The sequence below is a fragment of the Ctenopharyngodon idella genome, chromosome 1, assembly GCF_019924925.1.
Source record: "Ctenopharyngodon idella isolate HZGC_01 chromosome 1, HZGC01, whole genome shotgun sequence".
Classification (NCBI taxonomy): domain Eukaryota; kingdom Metazoa; phylum Chordata; class Actinopteri; order Cypriniformes; family Xenocyprididae; genus Ctenopharyngodon; species Ctenopharyngodon idella.
Window position 1 is genome coordinate 12025537 of NC_067220.1, and position 20750 is coordinate 12046286.

At 35.6% G+C, this 20750-nt stretch overlaps 1 protein-coding gene across 2 annotated transcripts in view; it reads left to right on the forward strand.

Moving 5' to 3' along the window:
• The window catches only part of prkcba (protein kinase C, beta a), a 43280-nt gene that overhangs the window by 6709 nt on the left and 15821 nt on the right, over nucleotides 1–20750 (forward strand). For both annotated transcript variants that reach the window (XM_051859582.1, XM_051918685.1), the window contains exons 3-9: nucleotides 10443–10525; nucleotides 13188–13299; nucleotides 13728–13856; nucleotides 19164–19320; nucleotides 19424–19558; nucleotides 19647–19743; nucleotides 19830–19976. In XM_051859582.1, the coding sequence (XP_051715542.1) occupies nucleotides 10443–10525; nucleotides 13188–13299; nucleotides 13728–13856; nucleotides 19164–19320; nucleotides 19424–19558; nucleotides 19647–19743; nucleotides 19830–19976 (860 nt within the window). The remainder of the gene's footprint in view (nucleotides 1–10442; nucleotides 10526–13187; nucleotides 13300–13727; nucleotides 13857–19163; nucleotides 19321–19423; nucleotides 19559–19646; nucleotides 19744–19829; nucleotides 19977–20750) is intronic.

Genomic DNA, 20750 nt, shown 5'->3' on the forward strand with positions numbered 1-20750 from the left:
CTAGTTCTGGTCCCTTCTTTAGTTTGTTTTGTTCACTCATTTGTCTAATGAAACTTGTCAGACCTAAAAAATATTGCCACTAGACAGACAATGACTATGAAGTAAACAGTAACATTTAGTTGACAGTAGCATTATAAATAAATGTGCACAATTAATGGGACAGTGGATGCAATGTTTGGAAATGTTATGATAGTAACTGCATGGACACTGTGGTTGCTTAGTGAGTTTTAAAGGGACAGACAAACTGATAGCAGGCCTTTGCTACAGAACCCCGTCATCACTGACTGCATGAACCTTCTGTAATGACACAGCTGTAATGACTGGAGGGCAATAATTGAATGCAAAGATATAATTAATAAGGACCTTGACTCTAATTAAGATGCATGTAGCTGTGGGATTTAAGAGATTCCTTAATGAATGTGTGTGAAGTCCTAGTTTTGCCAGTTGTATGCTGTTTACGTACACTGTAATTCCTTTTATTGGTAGTGATTGCTAGGACAAGCATCACAAGGGATTTTAACAAACCCCTAAAGTCAATAAATTTCGAAGCTGAGTTTAAAGTTAGCATGAAACGAAAGCTGTGATAGTCTATTCTTCGCTATTGTGACATTTATCCAAGTGAAACAGCTTCTTGAACAAGAAAAAATGTAGGACGGGACTTGATTTAGTCCATTGGGAATTGATTGGATGGTTGTGGTTTGCTATTGCTGTGATGTCATGTGATTGACAGGTTGTCCCACCCTCCCGCCAGTAAACAAGTCATCGTAGAAGAGAAGAGGGGCCTCATTTATAAAATGTTGCACAGAAACCGTCCTAAATTTGATCTTACGATCATTTCTCCGATGTACGTACATGTGATTTACAGAATGAACGTACACACAGAAAACGAGCGTAAATCACAAATGATCTAGAACTTGCGAGCAGCTGAATGGTTTCAATTCTCCGCATTTTAAACGACACCTAATTAATGATTTAAGCGTACGCACACTCTATGATCAAATCTGTGCATACGCACGCTTTATAAATGAGGCCCGAGATGGTGCTGCGAGAAGCAGGGGAGGTTATTTTGATAAAAGATTATGAGGGCACGTGAATTAAAAAAAATAATGATGTGCACAGATAAATAATTTATAATAAATGCTGCAACATTTCTTAAAAAATTTGATTGATGATTAGGGGTGTGACAAGACACTTAGCTCAGATGAGACGATATACGAGATTGGGTTCACGAGACAAGATTTTTGCACAGTATTTTTAAGAAATCCTCAATGACAAAATTCATGACTGGAAAAACAGTCTTCAGGTGCATTTGAAATGTTTTAACTAATCATCTTGAAATGAATGTCATTTCAGTTCTACTTTCCAAGTATGAATTATCATATGCATTGAAAGACAACAATATACAAGCACTGTAAAAGGTTTTGCCACAAACTCAACTAACTGGCTTCTCTCCTGTATGAGTTCACATGAGTTTCTTCAGACCTTACTGTACATGAATTATGAGCTTTCTGAACTTCTGATTGAGGCTGTGTGTAACCTCCTAATTGAACTCCTTTCCACAAATTAAACATAGAAATAAAAACAGTATAAATAACAAAAATAAATAACAGTTTTTTATTAGACTTATTAAGTGCAAACAATAAGTGCAACTATAATCAAAGTACTCTCTCTCAATATTCAAAGTGCAAACAGAGACCAGAGCTAAGAGGTGGTTACAACTACACAGCCCAACCTAAGATACGTTTGATTTTGGGAGACAGGCTATTGTGTGTAGCCTAATTTGCGCGCATCAGGGAGATCGCGTTTTACTTTCGAATTCACGATCACACGTATTCTGTGAATAGGGAGCGGTGGTGCTGAATGTGATTTCTTCAAGATAAGGCATTTATCAGACGCTTAGGCTCTGTTGCGCAAAGAATCCTCCGCCATGGTCTTGACAGTCATCTCGCCTTTTCTCGTCACATGGTCAGTGAACTGTGATTCCTGCTGCACTGTGTGCGACTCTGCAGCTTGTGCTGGATGAGCAGTGGCATGAAGGAAATCCAGTTCCTAAACGATCAACTTGCATTGACATGCCAGCAGCATGATAAACAAAACCGTTAAGTAAATATTGAAAATATTATATGCAGAAAACAATGCTAGAGCAGTCTGATCTTGTTTGAATCACTGAAGCTGTCACTGCAAGTTTTACAATGTTTGAGCTCACTGTCTGTGCGAGTTATGGACTTCTACAAATGCTTCCATTATAATCAATGAAGCTGTCTGCACTGCAATAAATCTTTGTGTTTACTCTGCATATTTCTTGCTGATTTTTTTGTCATGAATCCAAAACAATTCCTTTTGCTTTGGTATTAAGGCTTCTTTGGTATTAAGGCTTCTTATTAAGGTGTCAGATGATGTTTCTTCAGAACTTCTTTAGAACTCGTTTTCATCTGTTCATGTTCAGATCTACCTAATTTGGCTTGCTGCTACTAAACGTCAGGTGAATTTGCACCAACATGACAGAGAATGAGAGAATGAGCTTTATTGCCAGGTATGATTACACATGCTAGGAATTTGTTGTAGTGACAGAAGCTCCACAGTGCAACAGAGTGACCGTGACAAGACAAAACACAGATAATAACATACAATAAAGTTTGATTTGAATGGATGCATAGCCTTTGACATCAACAAGAAAGTATATGGGAAGCATTTCTCTTCCCTTTTAAACTTTGTTTATTTATTTTTTATATCCAAACAATTAGTGGTTCAACGGATCACAAAACTCACGGTTCGGATGATATCGCGGTTATTAAGTCACGGGTCGGATCATTTTTCGGATCAGCACAAAAAAAAAATCGGGGGGTAACTTTGCATTTATTACTTAGCCCACTTTAACTACTCCGATACCACAGCAGAAACTACTAGCCTAACTAATACATTATTAAAGGCAAGTGAACAGACTGTAAAAAGAACAAATACTGTACACTAATTACAAGAATAGATAAATACAACATTAAGTTACAAATCTAAGTGCATTGAGGACACGAAAGAGAAATCAATTTGGAGTTTGCGAGCTATCTGAAAGCACCTCTCTCTGTGTGTGTGTGTGTGTGTGTGCGCACGAGCCTTGTATGTATGTGCGTCTGTGCACACCAATAACAGCGTGCGATAGCCTACCGAATTAAATCCTCTTTTGCCTCTTCTAGCGCTGGAATGGTTTTATATCTATTTAATGTGTAAACTAGCAAGACAAAACATGTGCAAATGATAACCTTTCACTCTATTGTAGTTAAACTTGCAATTGATCCGCGAATCACATGCGTGCCGAACCGTGGGGCTCGGTCCTCTAAAACGGATCAACAACGATCCGTTTAACCACTACAAACAATGCATAATTGTTGGGTTAGATTAATTGCATTCTATTACTTTCATTTAGCATTGTATTGTCGTGACCCACCAGTTAAACTTACATTGAATTTACATTGAAGGAAGGATCTGAGCCACATCTAAGGATTATCCTAGAACATGAACCATTCGGAACACCCTAGTAACCACATAACAATGCCCTGGCAACCACCCACAACACCTTAGCATCAGGCAGTGACATTTACAAGCACAACTCCCCTTCTCTCTGTAGTTCACTTGAGTTTGTTGTATTTAAGCACCATGTATTCCGTAAGCTCAGGAGCAGTTCAGGGTTAATTGGAGTGCAGTGGTGTTCATGATTTTCTTGGTGGTGACCACACATCAAGTTAGTCAGTCTAAGCAAGAGCAACTTTTCTATCACTGCTATGCAATATTTTACTGTTTGGGATGGGATGTACCAAATGTTTAACTTCTAAACTTCTACTGTGCAGGTTCATACTTGTTTAGCTACTAAGAAAACATGTTAAACATGTCATGGTTAGAAAGTGTGTCTTATCGTAACAGTACACAAATGCGTAGGTGTGAACTGGCTAAGCTGCCACTTAAGTTGTCTCTAGTCAAGAACAAAGTTTGAGATTAAACTAATATGACAAATTATATTGCAAAATGTCTGTAACTTAGGACAGTAGAAATATAACTATTATAAAAAAATCTATCATGTCATGTAAGTTGAATAATTGGGAAAACTATTTTGAGTTTCAGCTTTTACCCTCAGGATCTCAGTTAAGATTTCCTTATGTTAGGAGTAACAGGTACAAACATTCATTTATTCCTACTTCTATTTCTTTGATAAATTCTGGCATTTGGGGAGTAGGTAGATGTAGATAGTTGTTTGAGCCTGTTGTTGTCTTGTGTTTTTAAATGTAATTATTAATGTATTGTGAATTGTCTTTTGTATGCTGGTCTTGCTGTGAAACCAATTGCCCCTAGGGGACATAAATAAATAAAGAAAGAAAGAAAGAAAGAAAACTTAAAGGTGCTATAAGGACATTGTTGATATTTGAAATCAACCCAAACAAACCCACCCCTCTCTTCATTGTTCCGCCTCCAAAACTCACACTCCAATCCTAACAACCCTGCTATGAGTCAGTCTCAAACCCTGGCCCGTCCGCTGCTGGCATATGAGGCGAATGCACTATCAATGATGCTAAGCACCTCGTTCTTTAGCAGCTGTCAGTGTGCAGTGGTTTACCTGCACAACTCTCACTATCTGGCCTCTGTTACACACGCAATGCGAGTGGATGTCTGTTTATCACAGCTGACGCGCAACAAAATGCTTCATGAAAAATAAAGCGCAGTTGATGAACGAACGACAAGGAAGCACAAAAAATGAACATACAGTACACAAGAGTAAATACAACGCACAATAAAGTTCTGTTTATTATAAGCGTGCGCTGCAGTTTTGTCGTCTGCCGCTTTAAATGCTCAAGCTCTTTAAAGCAGGATGGATTCTGATTGGCTGTCAATGTTTTTATCGTTCATCAGCAAGAAAAAAAGATGATTCCAACTAGGGAACCAAGCTCATGTACTTGTACTCGTACTCGTAAAAATACCCCTGATACCAAAGACCGATACCTCATGTGACGTAACTGACAGAAAAATTTATTAATTTATTTTGTTCCCTCGATTTACTAAAGCGTGTGCACGATTTACTGTTTCGTTCCCTCGATTCACTAAAACGTAAACACAATTTAGTAAATCGAGGGAACGAATTAGTAAATCATGCGCACGATTAAATTTTTTTTTTCTTGCATGTCATGTGCGGGGCTCCGTAGGTGGCAGCAGCAGAAACAATGTCAGCCTCAGAGGTGTGGAAATACTTCAAAATTAATGATGACAACACACACATTACGAACTGCATACTTTCAATCACAATTCGTTATCGATTAGTGAAGGCGGGATAGGCAGAATCGCACTGAACGACACAGACCAGAAGCGCTCTCTCTCTTTCTTGCGCACGATGCCAGTTCTCTCAGACAGCGCACGATCAGTTCTCCTTACGCCTGAATGGTCAAATGCACACATAGTTGTCAAAATGTCCATCGTGTGGAGTATTTCACGTAAATACAGTCGGTTATGGCTTAAGTGGACGTAAACATTTAGGTGAAAACAGGATATGTGTCAGTATCCATGAATTCGGTCTTAAAGGGACCGTAGCCTATATTTGTCATTAATGTTAATAAAACAACAAAAGATGTTAAATAAATGTATACATGGTAAATAAACCTACTGTATCTGAAAAACAAGTTTATTTCTCTATCTCTATAGTATTTGTTGTATTGTTTGTAATTTGTTTGTAAATTTCTTTTTATATAACAACAATTTTATATATATTGGTAATTATGCCCTTTGAAGGTTATTGGACACTGTGAAATTTTTGTTCTTTAAGTTTGTGACAAGCACATAAAAATTATTACTTTTTTCATTAGAGTAATAATAAAGAAGCTGTCCTACATTAATTAGTCTCACTGTGTTGTGCTTGGAAAACTGCAACATTAAATAAATAAACAAATAGGCATCGGTGTCGGCGAGTACTAGAAAAAAGTATCGGTACTTGTACTCGGTCCTTAAAAAATGGTATCGGTGCATCCCTAATTCCAGCGATATTGTTACTCTGTGTCGTAATCGTTATAGTTGTGAGTTGTACTCTGCTATTCTTTTAAATTTGAAACGATTTTTAAGACGAAATTCGTTATAGTTATCATCCTTGTTGTGAACAGGCCTTTAAAACTGAGGCAGACTATAAACTTGACATTTAGCTGAGAGAACAGTTCCACCCTCTTTAACCCTTAGTTCTTGTTGCTAGGCAACAACTGACAGATTACAGAAGGAATGTCCTGGAATGCTTCTCTGGAAAAGGGGAAGGGTTTGCTGAGTAGAATAGACTGTTTACGTGTGAAGGGGAGATCCTTTACCTTAAGTCTGGCCGCTGTAACTCGACTATACCTGCCTCCTCCTTTGACTATGTAACTAAGCATGAATTGCAGTGGCTGGAATGTGCGTGTCAGATTAGCTTGATTTACCATGTGTGCATGTGTGTGGTTTTCTCTCTCACCTCCACCACTGCACTTTTGTTTACCTGGTCTGTCAAGTTCGGCAAGGTATTCAAAAGGGTAAAATGTACATAAAGAAAAACAGATTTGCAGTTAAATCACAGATTGCAACAGTTGCCACTGAGTTATCAACTTCATAAATAATTTGACAAACTATGCATATTTAATAGTCTGGTTAATAATGAATGCTAGATCCCAGTGATTAAAGTCTGAAGGCCTATAATGTGTTGTTGTTGTGTGTTTCTTTATGGCTGTCGATCCAGTTTTATTTGTCAGAATATTCACAGTTTATATTGCATATTTACAGAAAATGATGCTTTAATATAGGCATTAGGTAAGATAGATACACCTTTATGTTCCTGAAATTGTTAACAAAACAGACTGAACATGTTATTAACAGGTTATGATGGTCAGCCATCATCATACTGTACCTATTCAAAATTCTTGTATTCAAAAGAGTCTTTAAGACTTTCCTTCTTTCTAGAAAATACATGTACTTATGAGCGTGCGAAAAAATGTATAATCAAATTACTAAGCAACTACTGACAGGAATAACACAAAATATGTATCATTCTGCTGCTTAGAAACCGCCGGCAGGTGCCACTTAGCTACGAAAAAATTAATAATCATATTTTTCAAAACTCCTGCCATGATCAACACAAAATAGGTGTCATTTGAAAGCTTAGAGTCTGAACTTTACAATGCATGTAGCAATTTGCTTAACTCTTAAGTAGTGCTGAGTTATTTGCTGATAAATAAAAAAATGTTTTCATAATTTATGAAATTTTGTTTTTTACAACTGTAATATTTCAAAAACATCATACGGCTCAGATAGTCAAGTGTCACATGTCATTTGAAAGGTCTCACGGAGTAAAATACAACAAGCACAATTGTTTTGGGCTTTGACTAAACTAAAGTTTTTGTATGTGAAACCCCCATACGGATGCGGCATTTATGTCACATTTTTGATTCTCTCGATTAAAAAGAGCCCAAACTTACCATAATCTGTCACTTAGATCTTCTCATGGAGTTCTAACACACATAAAATCCCACAGATGCACATGTAGCTAAGTGAAATCAAATGTAGCTTTCATGTGGCATTTTTCGCTCGTAACATGCATAGATTGTGGAAAATGGCACGGTATTATTTTCAGCAGCTTCTCCCGATTAAAAACTAAACATAATCCATCACTCCGATCTAAAGATATTCCTCATGGAGTTATAACAATAAAATTACATAAACCGGAAACACTTGTTTGGAGAGGTTTTTGGACGCTTGGCTAAACAAAAAGGCTACTTTTTTCCCCAAATGCTATAATTTTTGATTACTTTATGCTATCAGATGCAGATCACATGTAGGGGAACTTCACCAAAAAAAGAATTGTCCTCCTACCTTATTTCCTTCCTGAGTTATTGCATGTCAAATAAGAAAGATATGTAAAATTTCCCTTGAGCACACTTTTTTTTTTTTTTTTTTTTATCTTTTATCAGTAGTTTCTCAGTATGAGAATGTAATGAAAATGTAATAATGAAATTTAATGATTTTTTTTTCCCTCTAAAAATTCGAAAGGTTTTCTGTCCTACAGAAAGTTACCTACCTTTTGACTCTCCTTGCTATAGTTTTGGAGTTATGAGTCTTTACTTTTGTGTATGTCACTCAGAAAAAAACAACTCTAAAAATGCCTTCAGGGCTTAAAGGGTTAACAAGATCAATTAAATACTTATACTTGATAAATAAGAAACTTGTCTGTACTGCACTGTCAGATTTGTTTACTTTCCTTTAACTTGTTTGAACCTAAAACAAATGGAAAAAATGTCAGTGCAGTAAGAATAATACACTTTTATTAAAGATATGCTAATTATCTCAAACAGTGTTGCTTCTCAAGTACATTTATCTTGATTCAAATATTTTATAGATATAGACAAATAATACAAAAATACGAGGATTTTTGGAGTGTTCAGTTTCATTGTTCAGTGCTGATCGGGGCTTAGCTGGCAACTGATCATTTAGCGGTTTATGATTATTGGCTTTACTTGCCACACTGTTAGATTATAAAAAGAGCAGATTTTGTTTTTTGTTTTTTTATCCAATCCCATGCATTTAGGCTCTATCGAATAGGGACATTATCTAGTAAAGCATTATGAACTGATTGAAATTTTTATTCTGCTTGTGTGCTAGTGACAATATCATATTTAGACATGCATCAATACATGCATTCTTTATTGATGCCCACACATTTACTTGATTTACGGTGACTTACATTTATCATTATGTGCATTTTGGCTACTTTGATTGTGCTTTATGATTTATTCTAAAACAATTTTTAAATATGTTTCGCAGAATTTTCCTCTAAAAATCAGCACAATATATTTCGTTTGAGCCTACATGAACTCCATGGGATCCCTAATGGAAATGGTTTGGGCTCTTTTAGCATGTGATATGTATTCATAGTTTCACCTAATGCTAGTTTAACTTTGTATGCAGAGATTTAGATGTGAATGTCACCCTTTATTTGTTCCAGTAACTGTGATAAATATGAAAATATTTGTCATGGTCCCACCTTGTTGCTCTTCCTGTTTGTATTGGCCAGATAATTTGGGGTTTTGGTGATTTATTATAATCATTTAGGGAAGTATTAGGCTTTCAGAGGCACATTCTGGTATAACCTTACGCTGTGAGGTTTATGATAACGCAATAGGCAAATTAGGCAAATACTAGTGGGAAGAGCAAGACTCTTGGCTCAGGTCCACAATTCAACTAAACCAGCAAGACTGTGCTTGATGATGCAAAGTTCAATTATATATGGTGACGTTTATTTGTTGATATAATGATAGTTTCACTTTTCACTTACAGTATATGCAAATACAGCCCAGAGCATTATGGGATATTAAAAACAACCCATGTTGGGTTGAAAATATACAAACCCAGCAATTGGGTTGTTTTAACCCAGCGGTTGGGTTAAATGTCTGCCCAACATGCTGGGTAGTTTTATTAAAAAAAATTTAACCCAACTATTGTTTAAAAATTACTATATGTCTGGCTTAAAATGAACCCAGTATAGGTTGTAAATTGAAAATCAGACACAGAATTACTATAGAGGCAATAATAATCAAAAGGTGAACATTTATTAATAAGCAATTTAATAAATGTTTATTGTTTAATTATTATTCATTAAACTTATTAATAAATGTTCATTTATTAAACATATTATTAAATGTTCATTTCCAACCTATTTTGGATTCATTTTAAGCAAGCAATACAGTAATTTTTAAACAATAGTTCAGTTAAATAAAACTACCCAGCAGGCTGGTCAAACCTAACCCAATCGCTGGGTTTGTCCATTTTTAACATAACTTGGGTTATTTTTAAACCCAGCATTTTTTAGAGTTCACATAACAAAATTGCAACAGCTAAAGCAAAAACTGGAAATATAAGAATAAGGGATTATTAAAAATGTATAAATACAATAATTATAATAGTATATAAATAATTCTAAAATAACATTTTTAATGTCAGCAGCCAGAAGCACAAATGTCCTCCATCTCATCCTCTAAAGATGTACCTCCTGAAGAATATCGGCTTTTGATGATATACATTGTTTCCAAGAAGTATTTGAACACTTGAGCGTTACGTAAATATGTCTGAATGTGACTGCAATAGACCACAAAATATCTAATCACGTGGCATCTGCAAACAAATGATGCCACAGCTTTACTCAAAACTAACAGAGCATTTACTTTGAACCTGTTACACTAACATTTGACATCCAGAAAGTGTCCAAATACATTTTGTCTTCATTCTGAACTGTGCATCTACCGTTTTATCATTTAAAACCTAAGAACTGAACTTATGCTTTCTTTCTGTAAACTAAATGCCACTTGCTTTGATACTATATTGATATTGAATACAATAAAAAAATGTCTGAATATGTTTTAGGGTCACTTGATGAAGTGTTCTCTTTCTTGCTGTCTCTCCCCCAGTGTGCTGTTTCGTGGTCCACAAACGCTGCCATGAATTTGTTACTTTCACCTGCCCAGGGGCCGACAGGGGCCCTGCATCAGATGTAAGTGAAACCTATGAGCGCACTAGACCTCAAAAAACTCCCTCACCCCCACCCTTTTTCTATCCTTCGGCTTCTCTTGCGCCATTCTGATAGTGAAATACACTTCCTTTTCATTTGAAAGAAACGTCTTCCTGTGACTAAGCAGTGCACACACAAATGCACACTTATTCATGTATACACACTGCTTGGTGAGCAGTTTAAATATTTATTCAGTGGTAACTGATTATGTACTGTTTAATGAAGCCTAACACTAAACATGTTCCTCATGTGTTTGCTTGCACTATATAATCACATGCACACAGTCAGAGACATCAGTTTTCTCTTCTCTAATCTCTATTTATAACCGCGTTTCCTCCCTATATGTGTAAAAGCAGGCGCACACATGCGCACTTCCTGTGTTGTGCTTTGTTTCTGCATTGCAGCCAATTATATTTGTTTTCCTTGAATGATACTGTACTTGACAAGTGATGTTTGCTGCATCTCCGTTGTGTGAGACTGATGCGTAGAAAAGCTTTGATTCTACACCAGTGACTCCTGTACAAAAGCTTGAAGAATGCCAGAGAATGTGTTGAGTAATTAGACCATTAACTTGCTTTTGTTTAATTGTTTAACTTTCTGCCATCATTTAAACAAAGGAAAAGCAGCAATCAAAATTCTGCTTCTTCATATAGCTGCACTTTATTTTTTATAGTAATATTTGCTGCATATTATTCCTTGGGTCTCTTTACTGGCGCCCCCTAGCTTTAGGAATTTGTTTCATATAGTGCCTAGATATCCACTGAATTGTTTTTCAACTCCTTCCTGTATATCTCGCTGCAATTGACCCTTCGCTAAGCACTGTCCTTTTTTCCATTTTTCTATCGATTTTTCTGTCTATATTTTTTGCGAATTTCTAAGAATCAGTTGGAAACTGGAAAGCGATTACAACTGATAACATTAGTCCAGGGTTTGTCATAGTAAACTAAAACTAAAACCTTAAAAACATCAAATAAACGTTACTTGAAAATTAATTTTTTCATCTAGTTGCCATGGTCTAATTTCTTACTTCTCATTTAGTTTAATTTGATATACTAAAACAACTAAAAAGTAAACCTGAAATAAAAAATAATAAAAACTATTTAGACATACTTTAAAAAAAAAAAACTTGAACATAAAAATGAACAACAACAAAAAATTACTAAAACTTCAACCAAAATTAAAATGAAAACGGAAAATATATAAATGAAAACTAATTCAAAATATCAATAAAAACTATAATATTATCTCAATATAAGTAAAATAACACTGCATAATTGTAGGTGAACTGACCTGTTTCTAATGTATTCGCTATGATATGATGAATTCCAGCAACACTGTAACATTAATCAATGTGTAATTTAAATGATGTTAAGCAACATTGGAGCAGATGACATATATATATATATATTAGTTGAATTCAAATCACCCTGAATTCACCCTATATATGGGTCAATGACATGACGGGTCATTTTTTTGCCCAAAGGCTTTAATAATAATAAAAACAAAGATATGACATCCAAAGTATGTAAGGCAGTAAAACTAGATCTGTTTTATTGAATCCAAAAGGTTTTAATTATATTTTGCTACATATAAAGGTATTTTAAAGATTTTGTAGTGTCAAAAGGTCATTAGGTTTAACCGTCCAAAGGCCAATACAGCCATTTCATTTGTGATTAAAATATCTTAAAATGTAATAATTGTATATATTTTTTATAATGGCATGATTTTATAACATCATAAATCAACATAGTGCAAAATGGTATTAAAATTATGTGTAGAAGTCATTTCTTTGTTATGAGAAAGAATGTCCAGAAAAATGAATTTCATTCATGTCATTCGGAGTAACCAATATAAAGGGACCATTTTGGATCAAGTCATGCGGTCAATATCATGTGACAGGTTGTGACATTCAAATACCTGCAATGGACCACATGGTCGTGAAGCCAAGTAACTAACTCTCTCTTAACTATTTGAAAAATTTATGTTTTCACTTGCTCATGTCCCGAAACATCAGGTCATTCGGTTCAACTGCTATAAAACATGGAACATGTTGTAATATTTTAAAAACTTACTAAATATTTTTTAATTGTCCTTATGTTAGCTAGCTAGCAAGCTAACTAGCTAGATATCAGCCTGTTAACATTGTTTGAAAATATCGTCATTCGGTATAGCAAAAGTGTAATTCGGTAAAACCGAAATTTTGGTTAAAATGAATGACTTTTTTGGTGACAAATTTTGTCCATCTTGTAAAAAATGACAAAAGTAGTGTTAATTGATTATAAAAACCACATAATCTCATTGTTAACACTTAATAAAACTTTTTAAGTTTAAAATTTTAAAATGTTTTTTTTACACTTTTAAAAACCTTATTCGTCAATGACCCATATATATATTTTTTTTTTTTGCTGATTTTAAATTAGTTATCTATTGATTTAACTAAATGTCACAAATATAATATAAATATATAGTACTAAATAATGTTATTATTATATATTCCAAACCTATATATACTATACTTTCCTGCTATAGCTTGCTTTGTAGCTTTGCTTGGCTTTTGTATTATCATTGTAACCTAAGGTTTAGCAATATCACTTTCCTGTTGAGGAAATTTCTTACTTTGAAAGCTTGTGTTTTTGTGTCACAGGACCCTCGCAGTAAGCATAAATTCAAGGTACACACATACTCCAGCCCCACGTTCTGTGACCACTGTGGATCTCTACTATACGGGCTCATACACCAAGGGATGAAATGTGATAGTGAGTCTAAACCTGCACACACACACACACACACACACACACACACTGAGCCAACAGTGTGTCACTGCACAGTGAATCCCCTCATACAGTGACCTCTGCAGGTTATGATGATGCATTACATGATGCACTGTTTGAGCTACTCTGTTTGGAACTGATGCATGGAAATGCATATGTAAAAATATCTTGTTTTTAAATCTTGAAAATGTTACATTTATTTTTGTGTGTGGTACAGCTGTTTATTAAGTGTTGTTTTCTGTAAATGTTTTTGCTAGTGTGGGTGTGATCTTTTGTGTGACCGTGGGTGTTTTTGAGTGTGTGTGTGTGTGTCCTGGTGTTGCAGTGTTTGTGTGGGCATTTCATAGTAGTGAGTGAGAACCAAACGCTACATGTGTAATGCTGTCAATCTAATTATCTGTGGTTTTCTGCAGCTTGTATGATGAATATTCATAAACGATGTGTGGAAATGGTTCCCAGCCTGTGCGGAACAGACCACACCGAAAGGAGAGGACGGCTGCATATCACTGCTAATATCACAAATAATGTTCTCTCCGTGACCAGTGAGTTCACACACACACATTCTTTATATATATAATAATGTTCTTCACAACACCTCCTGCAAAAAAACCCAGAACACTGTAGCAACTGTCTGAAATACCCTAGTAACCACATAGCACACATTTTAACACATTAGCAATGTCCTGGCAACCGAATCAGCCACATAGCAATGTCTTGGTTTGCTGCTCTTAGCTGGTCTCTTGGCCTGGTCAGGCTGGTCTTTACACTATCTTTCAAAAGTTTGGGGTCAGTAAAAAAAATATATTTGGAAAGAATTTAATACTTAAAGGGATAGTTCACACAAAAATGAAAATTTGATGTTTATCTGCTTACCCCCAGGGCATCCAAGATGTAGGTGACTTTGTTTCTTCAGTAGAACACAAATGATGATTTTTAACTCCAACCGTTGCAGTCTGTAAGTCGTATAATGCTTGTCAATGGGAACTCAATCTATAAGAGTCAAAAAAACATGCACAGACAAATCCAAATTAAACCCTGCGGCTCGTGACGACACATAGATGTCCTAGGACACGAAACGATCGGTTTGTGCAAAAAAACGAACAGTATTTATATCATTTTTTACCTCTAATACACCACTGTGTCCAACTGCCTTACGCACAGCATGCGTGCGTACACTCCGTGCGTGAGGTGTGTACGCGCTCTGGCATAGTTTAAAGGATTAGTCCACTTTCAAATAAAATTTTCCTGATAATTTACTCACCCCCATGTCATCCAAGATGTTCATGTCTTTCTTTCTTCGGTCGAAAAGAAATTAAGATTTTTGATGAAAACATTCCAGGATTATTCTCCTTATAGTGGACTTCAATGGTCTCTCCAAATGTTTAAAGGTCAAAATTACAGTTTCAGTGCAGCTTCAAAGGGCTTTAAACAATACCAGATGAGGAATAAGGGTCTTATCTAGCAAAACGATCGGTCATTTTCTTAAAAAATACAAATTATATGCTTTATAAACACAAATGATCACCTTGCACGTGCTTCCGCTTTCCGTATTCTTCAAAAAGCTTACGCTGTATGTCCGACGCCTTCCCTATTCTACTTACAGAACGAACGTGGCACCAGTTCCGTTTTTTCCGTAAGTAGAATAGGGAAGGGCAGGACATACAGCGTAAGCATTTTGAAGAATACGGAAAGCGGAAGCACGGACGCATTAAATGGACCAAAATGACATTAAAGTCATTTATAATGTTACAAAGATTTCTATTTCAAATAAATGCTGTTCTTTTGAACATGATATTCATCAAAGAATCCTGAATAAAATGTTAAAGGCGCACTGAAGTGCCTTTGAATGCACAGCATTATTCAATGTTTTGACGTTATTTACAGGAAAACAGGGCGGTACATACCAAACAGCTCCTCACCTTTTTTAAAATAGCCAGTAGCATTTTGTTTTGTTCACAGCTTGGCCAGAGCTGTTAAGTTGGTAAAACCTCAGTTTCTTTTCAATCTCTAACCGTTTCTCCTCCTAATCTACTCTATTTCGCTTCAAAATGCAGCATTCTGTGCAGAATTCAAATGGGTCTGATACTTTTTCTGGTCTGCGGCGACTCATCTGCTCAGTGCTGTCGTGTCTCTGGACCGGAGCAGAGTGTGTGCGCGCTGTGGCAGTTCTCGTGACACTAACATGAAAGCAGACTTCATTCACCGCATATTTACACTGTCTGAATTGTTCCCTATCCCCTATATAGTGCACTATGCACCATTCACCATGTAGAAAATAGTAAATGTGTGAACAATTGACCAATTTCAGCCGCCACTTCAGTGTCTATTTATAATGTAGGGGGCAGGATGCTTTAGATTCTAGAGAGCATTTGATTGGACAGAAAATCTGATGAGAAGCTGAAGTGCAGGGTAATGTCATCAAAATCGTTGATCCATATTAGCGGAAGTGATGTGACACTGAAGACTGAAGTAAAGTTTTGGACACTTTTCAACTGGTCAGGCTAATCTAGCTGAACTCAAAATTGTTCAGCTGAGGACCAACTAAAACCAGTTTAAATCAAAACCTTTTATAACTCCAGACACTACAATGTAGTTTTTTAGGTTGCACTATCGGTGTGCGGATATTTGGTCCTGGCATGGATAGATAAAGATTTTATTGGTTTAGAGTTAACCCTTTACAATAAGGTCCCATTAGTTAATGCATTAACTAACATTACCTAACAATGAGCAATACATTTGTTTCAGTATTTGTTAATCTTTGTTAACATTAGTTCATAAAAATACAGCTGTTCATTGTTGGTTCATGTTAGCTCTAATCCATTAAATAATATACAACTTTTGATTTGAATGTATTAGTAAATGTTAAAATGAACATGAGCTAAGATTAATAAATGCTTTAGAAGTATTTTTCATTGTTAGCTCATATTAACTAATGTAATTAACAAGTGTTAACAAATGAAACCTTATTGTATAGTGTTAGATGAGATACACACAAAAAAAAAATGCACTGGATTTTTATGTGTCATTTGTGCTTTTTTCAATTGGTCAGTTGCTTTTCCAAACAAATGCTCTGATAATAATTTACTCATCTTTATGGACTCGACTGGAGTTGCTGAGGAAGGGCTTTGTTCAGAAACTAGAAAAGCCACAGCTGTGCTGGTTTTGAATATGGAATGTTATAAGCAAATATAGCCAGTGCTGTTGTGGGTTATATGATATATTACCAGGGCAGAAAGCAAACTGCTTTACTAGCTTCAGCCAAGCATGCAAATCAGTAGAACAAGAGAAGAAAATTGAAAGGAAATGTTGCAATAATAGTAAATTTTGCATTTTTTTTTTAGCTTAGCTAAAGAGGATTTCTAGATCTTGTTACAAAAGAAAAAATTAGAAAATGGTTTTCATGAGAAATATTTCTATTACTCAAAAAAAAAAAAAAAACTGCTCAGCAACAAAGTGTTCTAAACGAGTTTGTGTTTTTCCTCAGCTCTTTTTGCCTTGGGCAGAAACAGCATCCTCTGGAAACATGAGATCAATCCGCCAACGATTGCCCCACATCCCATTCACACTCACCCACACACCAGCTCACCCATCCATCAGCTCTCTAGAGCTACATTTAGAAGGCTGTGTATAGTTAGCTGAAGTTTCATACACTTTGGCTATTATTTATAGCAACCTTACAGATTTTTTAGTGTCAAAAGGTGAGCTGCAGATGACGTTGTTATAATATAATCCTAGCAACTATCCAGTATGAACAAACATGAACAATCACCCAGCAGCATGGTAGCAATATTCTAGCAACTAGGGCTGTCAAATATACCAAGTCGGGACTGAAATTTTAAAAATGTGACGATACCAGCATTTCCCCCTAGAATTTTGAGCACTGTTGAGCGGATTCTTAAAAACCTCTGATTGGCCATTGTGTTCACGCACTCAACAGATATGTCTGTGATTGGCTACGATGATCAATGCTTCAAAACCATGTTGTAAATAGACATCTTTGATGCTCTTCACGGACTGCTTATACAGATACACACAGGAGTGTTTGAAAGCAGGTGTCTATCAGTGGATCCCTAATATATCCGGATCCACTGATAGAGGTCTGCTTTCAAACGTTCCTGTGTGTATCTAAAGATGTCTATTTACAACATGTTTTTGAACCGATTATCATTGTAGCCAATCACAAACATATCTGTTGAGTGCGTGAACACAATGGCCAATCAGAGGTGTTTAAGAATCGGGTCAACAGCGCTCAAAATGCTAGGGGGAAATGCTGGTATCGTCACATTTTTAAAATTTCAGTACCGACTTTCAGTACCGAAGTTGGTACTTTTGACAGCCCTACTAGCAACCACACAAAACACATTAGATGCCGCTTAACAACACCCTAGCAACCACCCATAACACCCTAGCAAAGCTCTTGCAATCACCCAGAACACCCTATAAACTGCCTAGCAATTCTAGTTTAGAAATTTAGTTTAGATCAATGGTATTATTGTTAACTAAAACTACTAAAAATCATTTTCGTTAGTTGAGATGAAGCTGTAATAAAATGAGATGAAAACTTATAAAATAATGAAAATTAGAAATGGTAGCTAACAAATAAAATAAGTTGAAGTACTAACATTGCTAAGACTGAAGTAAAGATAAATTAAAGCTAAATAGAAATATTAAAAATACTAATAACATTGACAAAAGCACATAATGATTACTAAAATTCGAAGTAAAATTAAAATGAAAACTGAAAAAATAAAAGATAAAAGCTAAATTAAGAATATTAATAAATACTATAATAACACTAAAATAATGCTTTGTTTTGATGCTTTGTAATACAAATTGTACATAAAAGCGCTTCAGTTGAAATTGTGCAAGTACATATCATCGCTGTCGGGTGGAAACCTTGTATCTCTAAAAACGCTACTTTTCAGGAAATGGAAAAAACACTATTTTTTACCCTAATGTTGTGTTCAGGTCATTTTGACCCGGAGAGGATTTTCTTCAATCTATGATCAATCAGTTCTAAAAAGGAAGACAAAACCTGTCCTAATTGAAAGAAAGCAAGTACAAAAAATTAAATCCAATATTTGGATCATAAAATAGCATAACGAGCGATTTACAAGCAATTTTTAAAAGGCTGGTCATTTTTGACTGGGAACACCAAGGGCCCGATTTACTAAAAGCTTGCGCCAGCGCAAACCCTATTTTGGCATGAAAAACAACTGTCAGGATTTACTTAAATTAGAACAGAAAAGGCGTGGACAAGGTTATTTTTGCAGCTGACCTTATTGCACATGCATTTGTAGGAGTTTCCCTTTCAGAAGCAAACATTTATGGGAGGAGAGTATTTAAATGAATTATGCAAGGTGATTTACTAAGGTTTGCGCTAGTCAATTTACTGGTATTTGCGCCATTATTTACTGCCCAAAAAAAAGCATGTCTTAAACCAGACGCTAATTTGCGCTGCTCTTTGTAGATTGCTTTGGTCATTATAGAAATGATCCGGCTGCGTCTGTGTTTTTTAATTGTGCGTCTTCAGTAGATCACGCGCAGAACTTTCCACTCCCATCGGCACTTTTTTGGAATTGCGCTAATTTATCTTGTCTAGTAAATCTGGCCCATAATGTGTTACAGGTTTTTCAACACAGTGTAAGGGTTAAATAATTAAACACAGCGTTGTCAAAGTTGATAATATGGCTTTATATGTGGTCAGACACTTGCATGTGACATTATATTAACATTTTGCCAAAATCAAGCTCAAATGGAGTTACAAGGTTTCCGCCTCACAGCGAAGATATAATAATGCTTTAATTCCTGCATTCATTGGTTTTCACATTGTGTATTTTAATTTACAGTCAAGGAGGCTCGTAACTTGGTGCCAATGGATCCAAATGGACTGTCAGATCCATACGTGAAGCTTAAATTAATTCCAGACCCAAAGAGTGAGAGCAAGCAGAAGACCAAAACCATCAAGTGCTCCCTCAATCCTACCTGGGAGGAACACTTCAGCTTGTGAGTGAAAAATAAACCAATCTGCAATCAAGTGCATGCATTTATGTGGATGTGGATGTTTTACATGTGTGAAATGTCTGTTTGCATCTTCATGTTATCATAGTAACCTCAAAGATACAGATAAAGACAGGCGTTTGTCAGTGGAGGTGTGGGATTGGGATCTGACCAGCAGAAATGACTTCATGGGGTCCATGTCTTTTGGCATCTCGGAGCTGCAGAAACAAGCTGTCAATGGATGGTAAGCACTACCATGATGAGATACACCTGCACATCAGACCTCAATGCTTGAGGTTTGAGACCATTACCTTGATCTGTGTGGATTGTAGGTTTAAGTTGCTGGGTCAAGAGGAAGGGGAATATTTCAATGTTCCAGTTCCACCAGATGGAGAGGAGGGCAATGAAGAACTGAGGCAGAAATTTGAGGTGGAGTCCACCTTCCCATTTTGTTCCCATTTTTTTACATCTAGCTTTCCTCCCTTACTGACAATATTATGATTTCTTAACTCCAGAGAGCCAAGATTGGCCCTGGTACTAAGAATATAGATGGCTCTTCAAAGAATGACATCTCCAAATATGATGCCAATGGCAACAAAGACCGCATGAAGCTCACAGACTTCAACTTCATCATGGTGCTGGGCAAAGGCAGCTTTGGCAAGGTAGCACACACTATTCATTCATGTACACATACTCATTCACACATGCCATCATGTTAGTATAAGGGCTGTTGAAGCTAACATTACCTTTTGAGATTAAATACACTACTGTTCAAAAGCTTGGGGTCAATAAGAGAACAAATAAACAGCATTTATTATTTATTTATTAGACAGTTTATTCACTATAGTTTAAAAAAATGGTAATAAAACTGTCAGAAAAAATTAATCTTAATTATGTCAGATAACACTTAAGCAAAACATGGTCAGGTCAAAGTTTCTGAATAATTTTTGGTTACAATTTTTGGGTATAATATGTCACAGTTTACTTTATTTTGCTATCCTCACTTACATAAATGAACTATAGTGTCCTGCACCCACTAGTAAAAATATATCAAAAATATCTGAATAATTTTTGTTTTGACTGTATATGTATATATATATATATATATATATATATATATATATATATATTATAGTTGCTAGGATTTTTTTTTATCTTTCTATTCATCAAAGCATCCTGAAAAAAAGTATCATGGTTTCCTTAAAAATATGAATATGAAGCAGCACAACTGTTTTCAACATTGATAACAATAAGAAATGTTTCTTGAGCAGCAAATCAGCATATTAGAATAATTTCTGAAGGATCATGTGACACTGAAGACTGGAGTAATGATGCTGAAAATTCAGCTTTGCCATCACAGAAATAAATTACATTTTAAAGTATATTAAAATAGAAAACACTTATTCTTCTTTGTAACAATATTTCACAATATTACT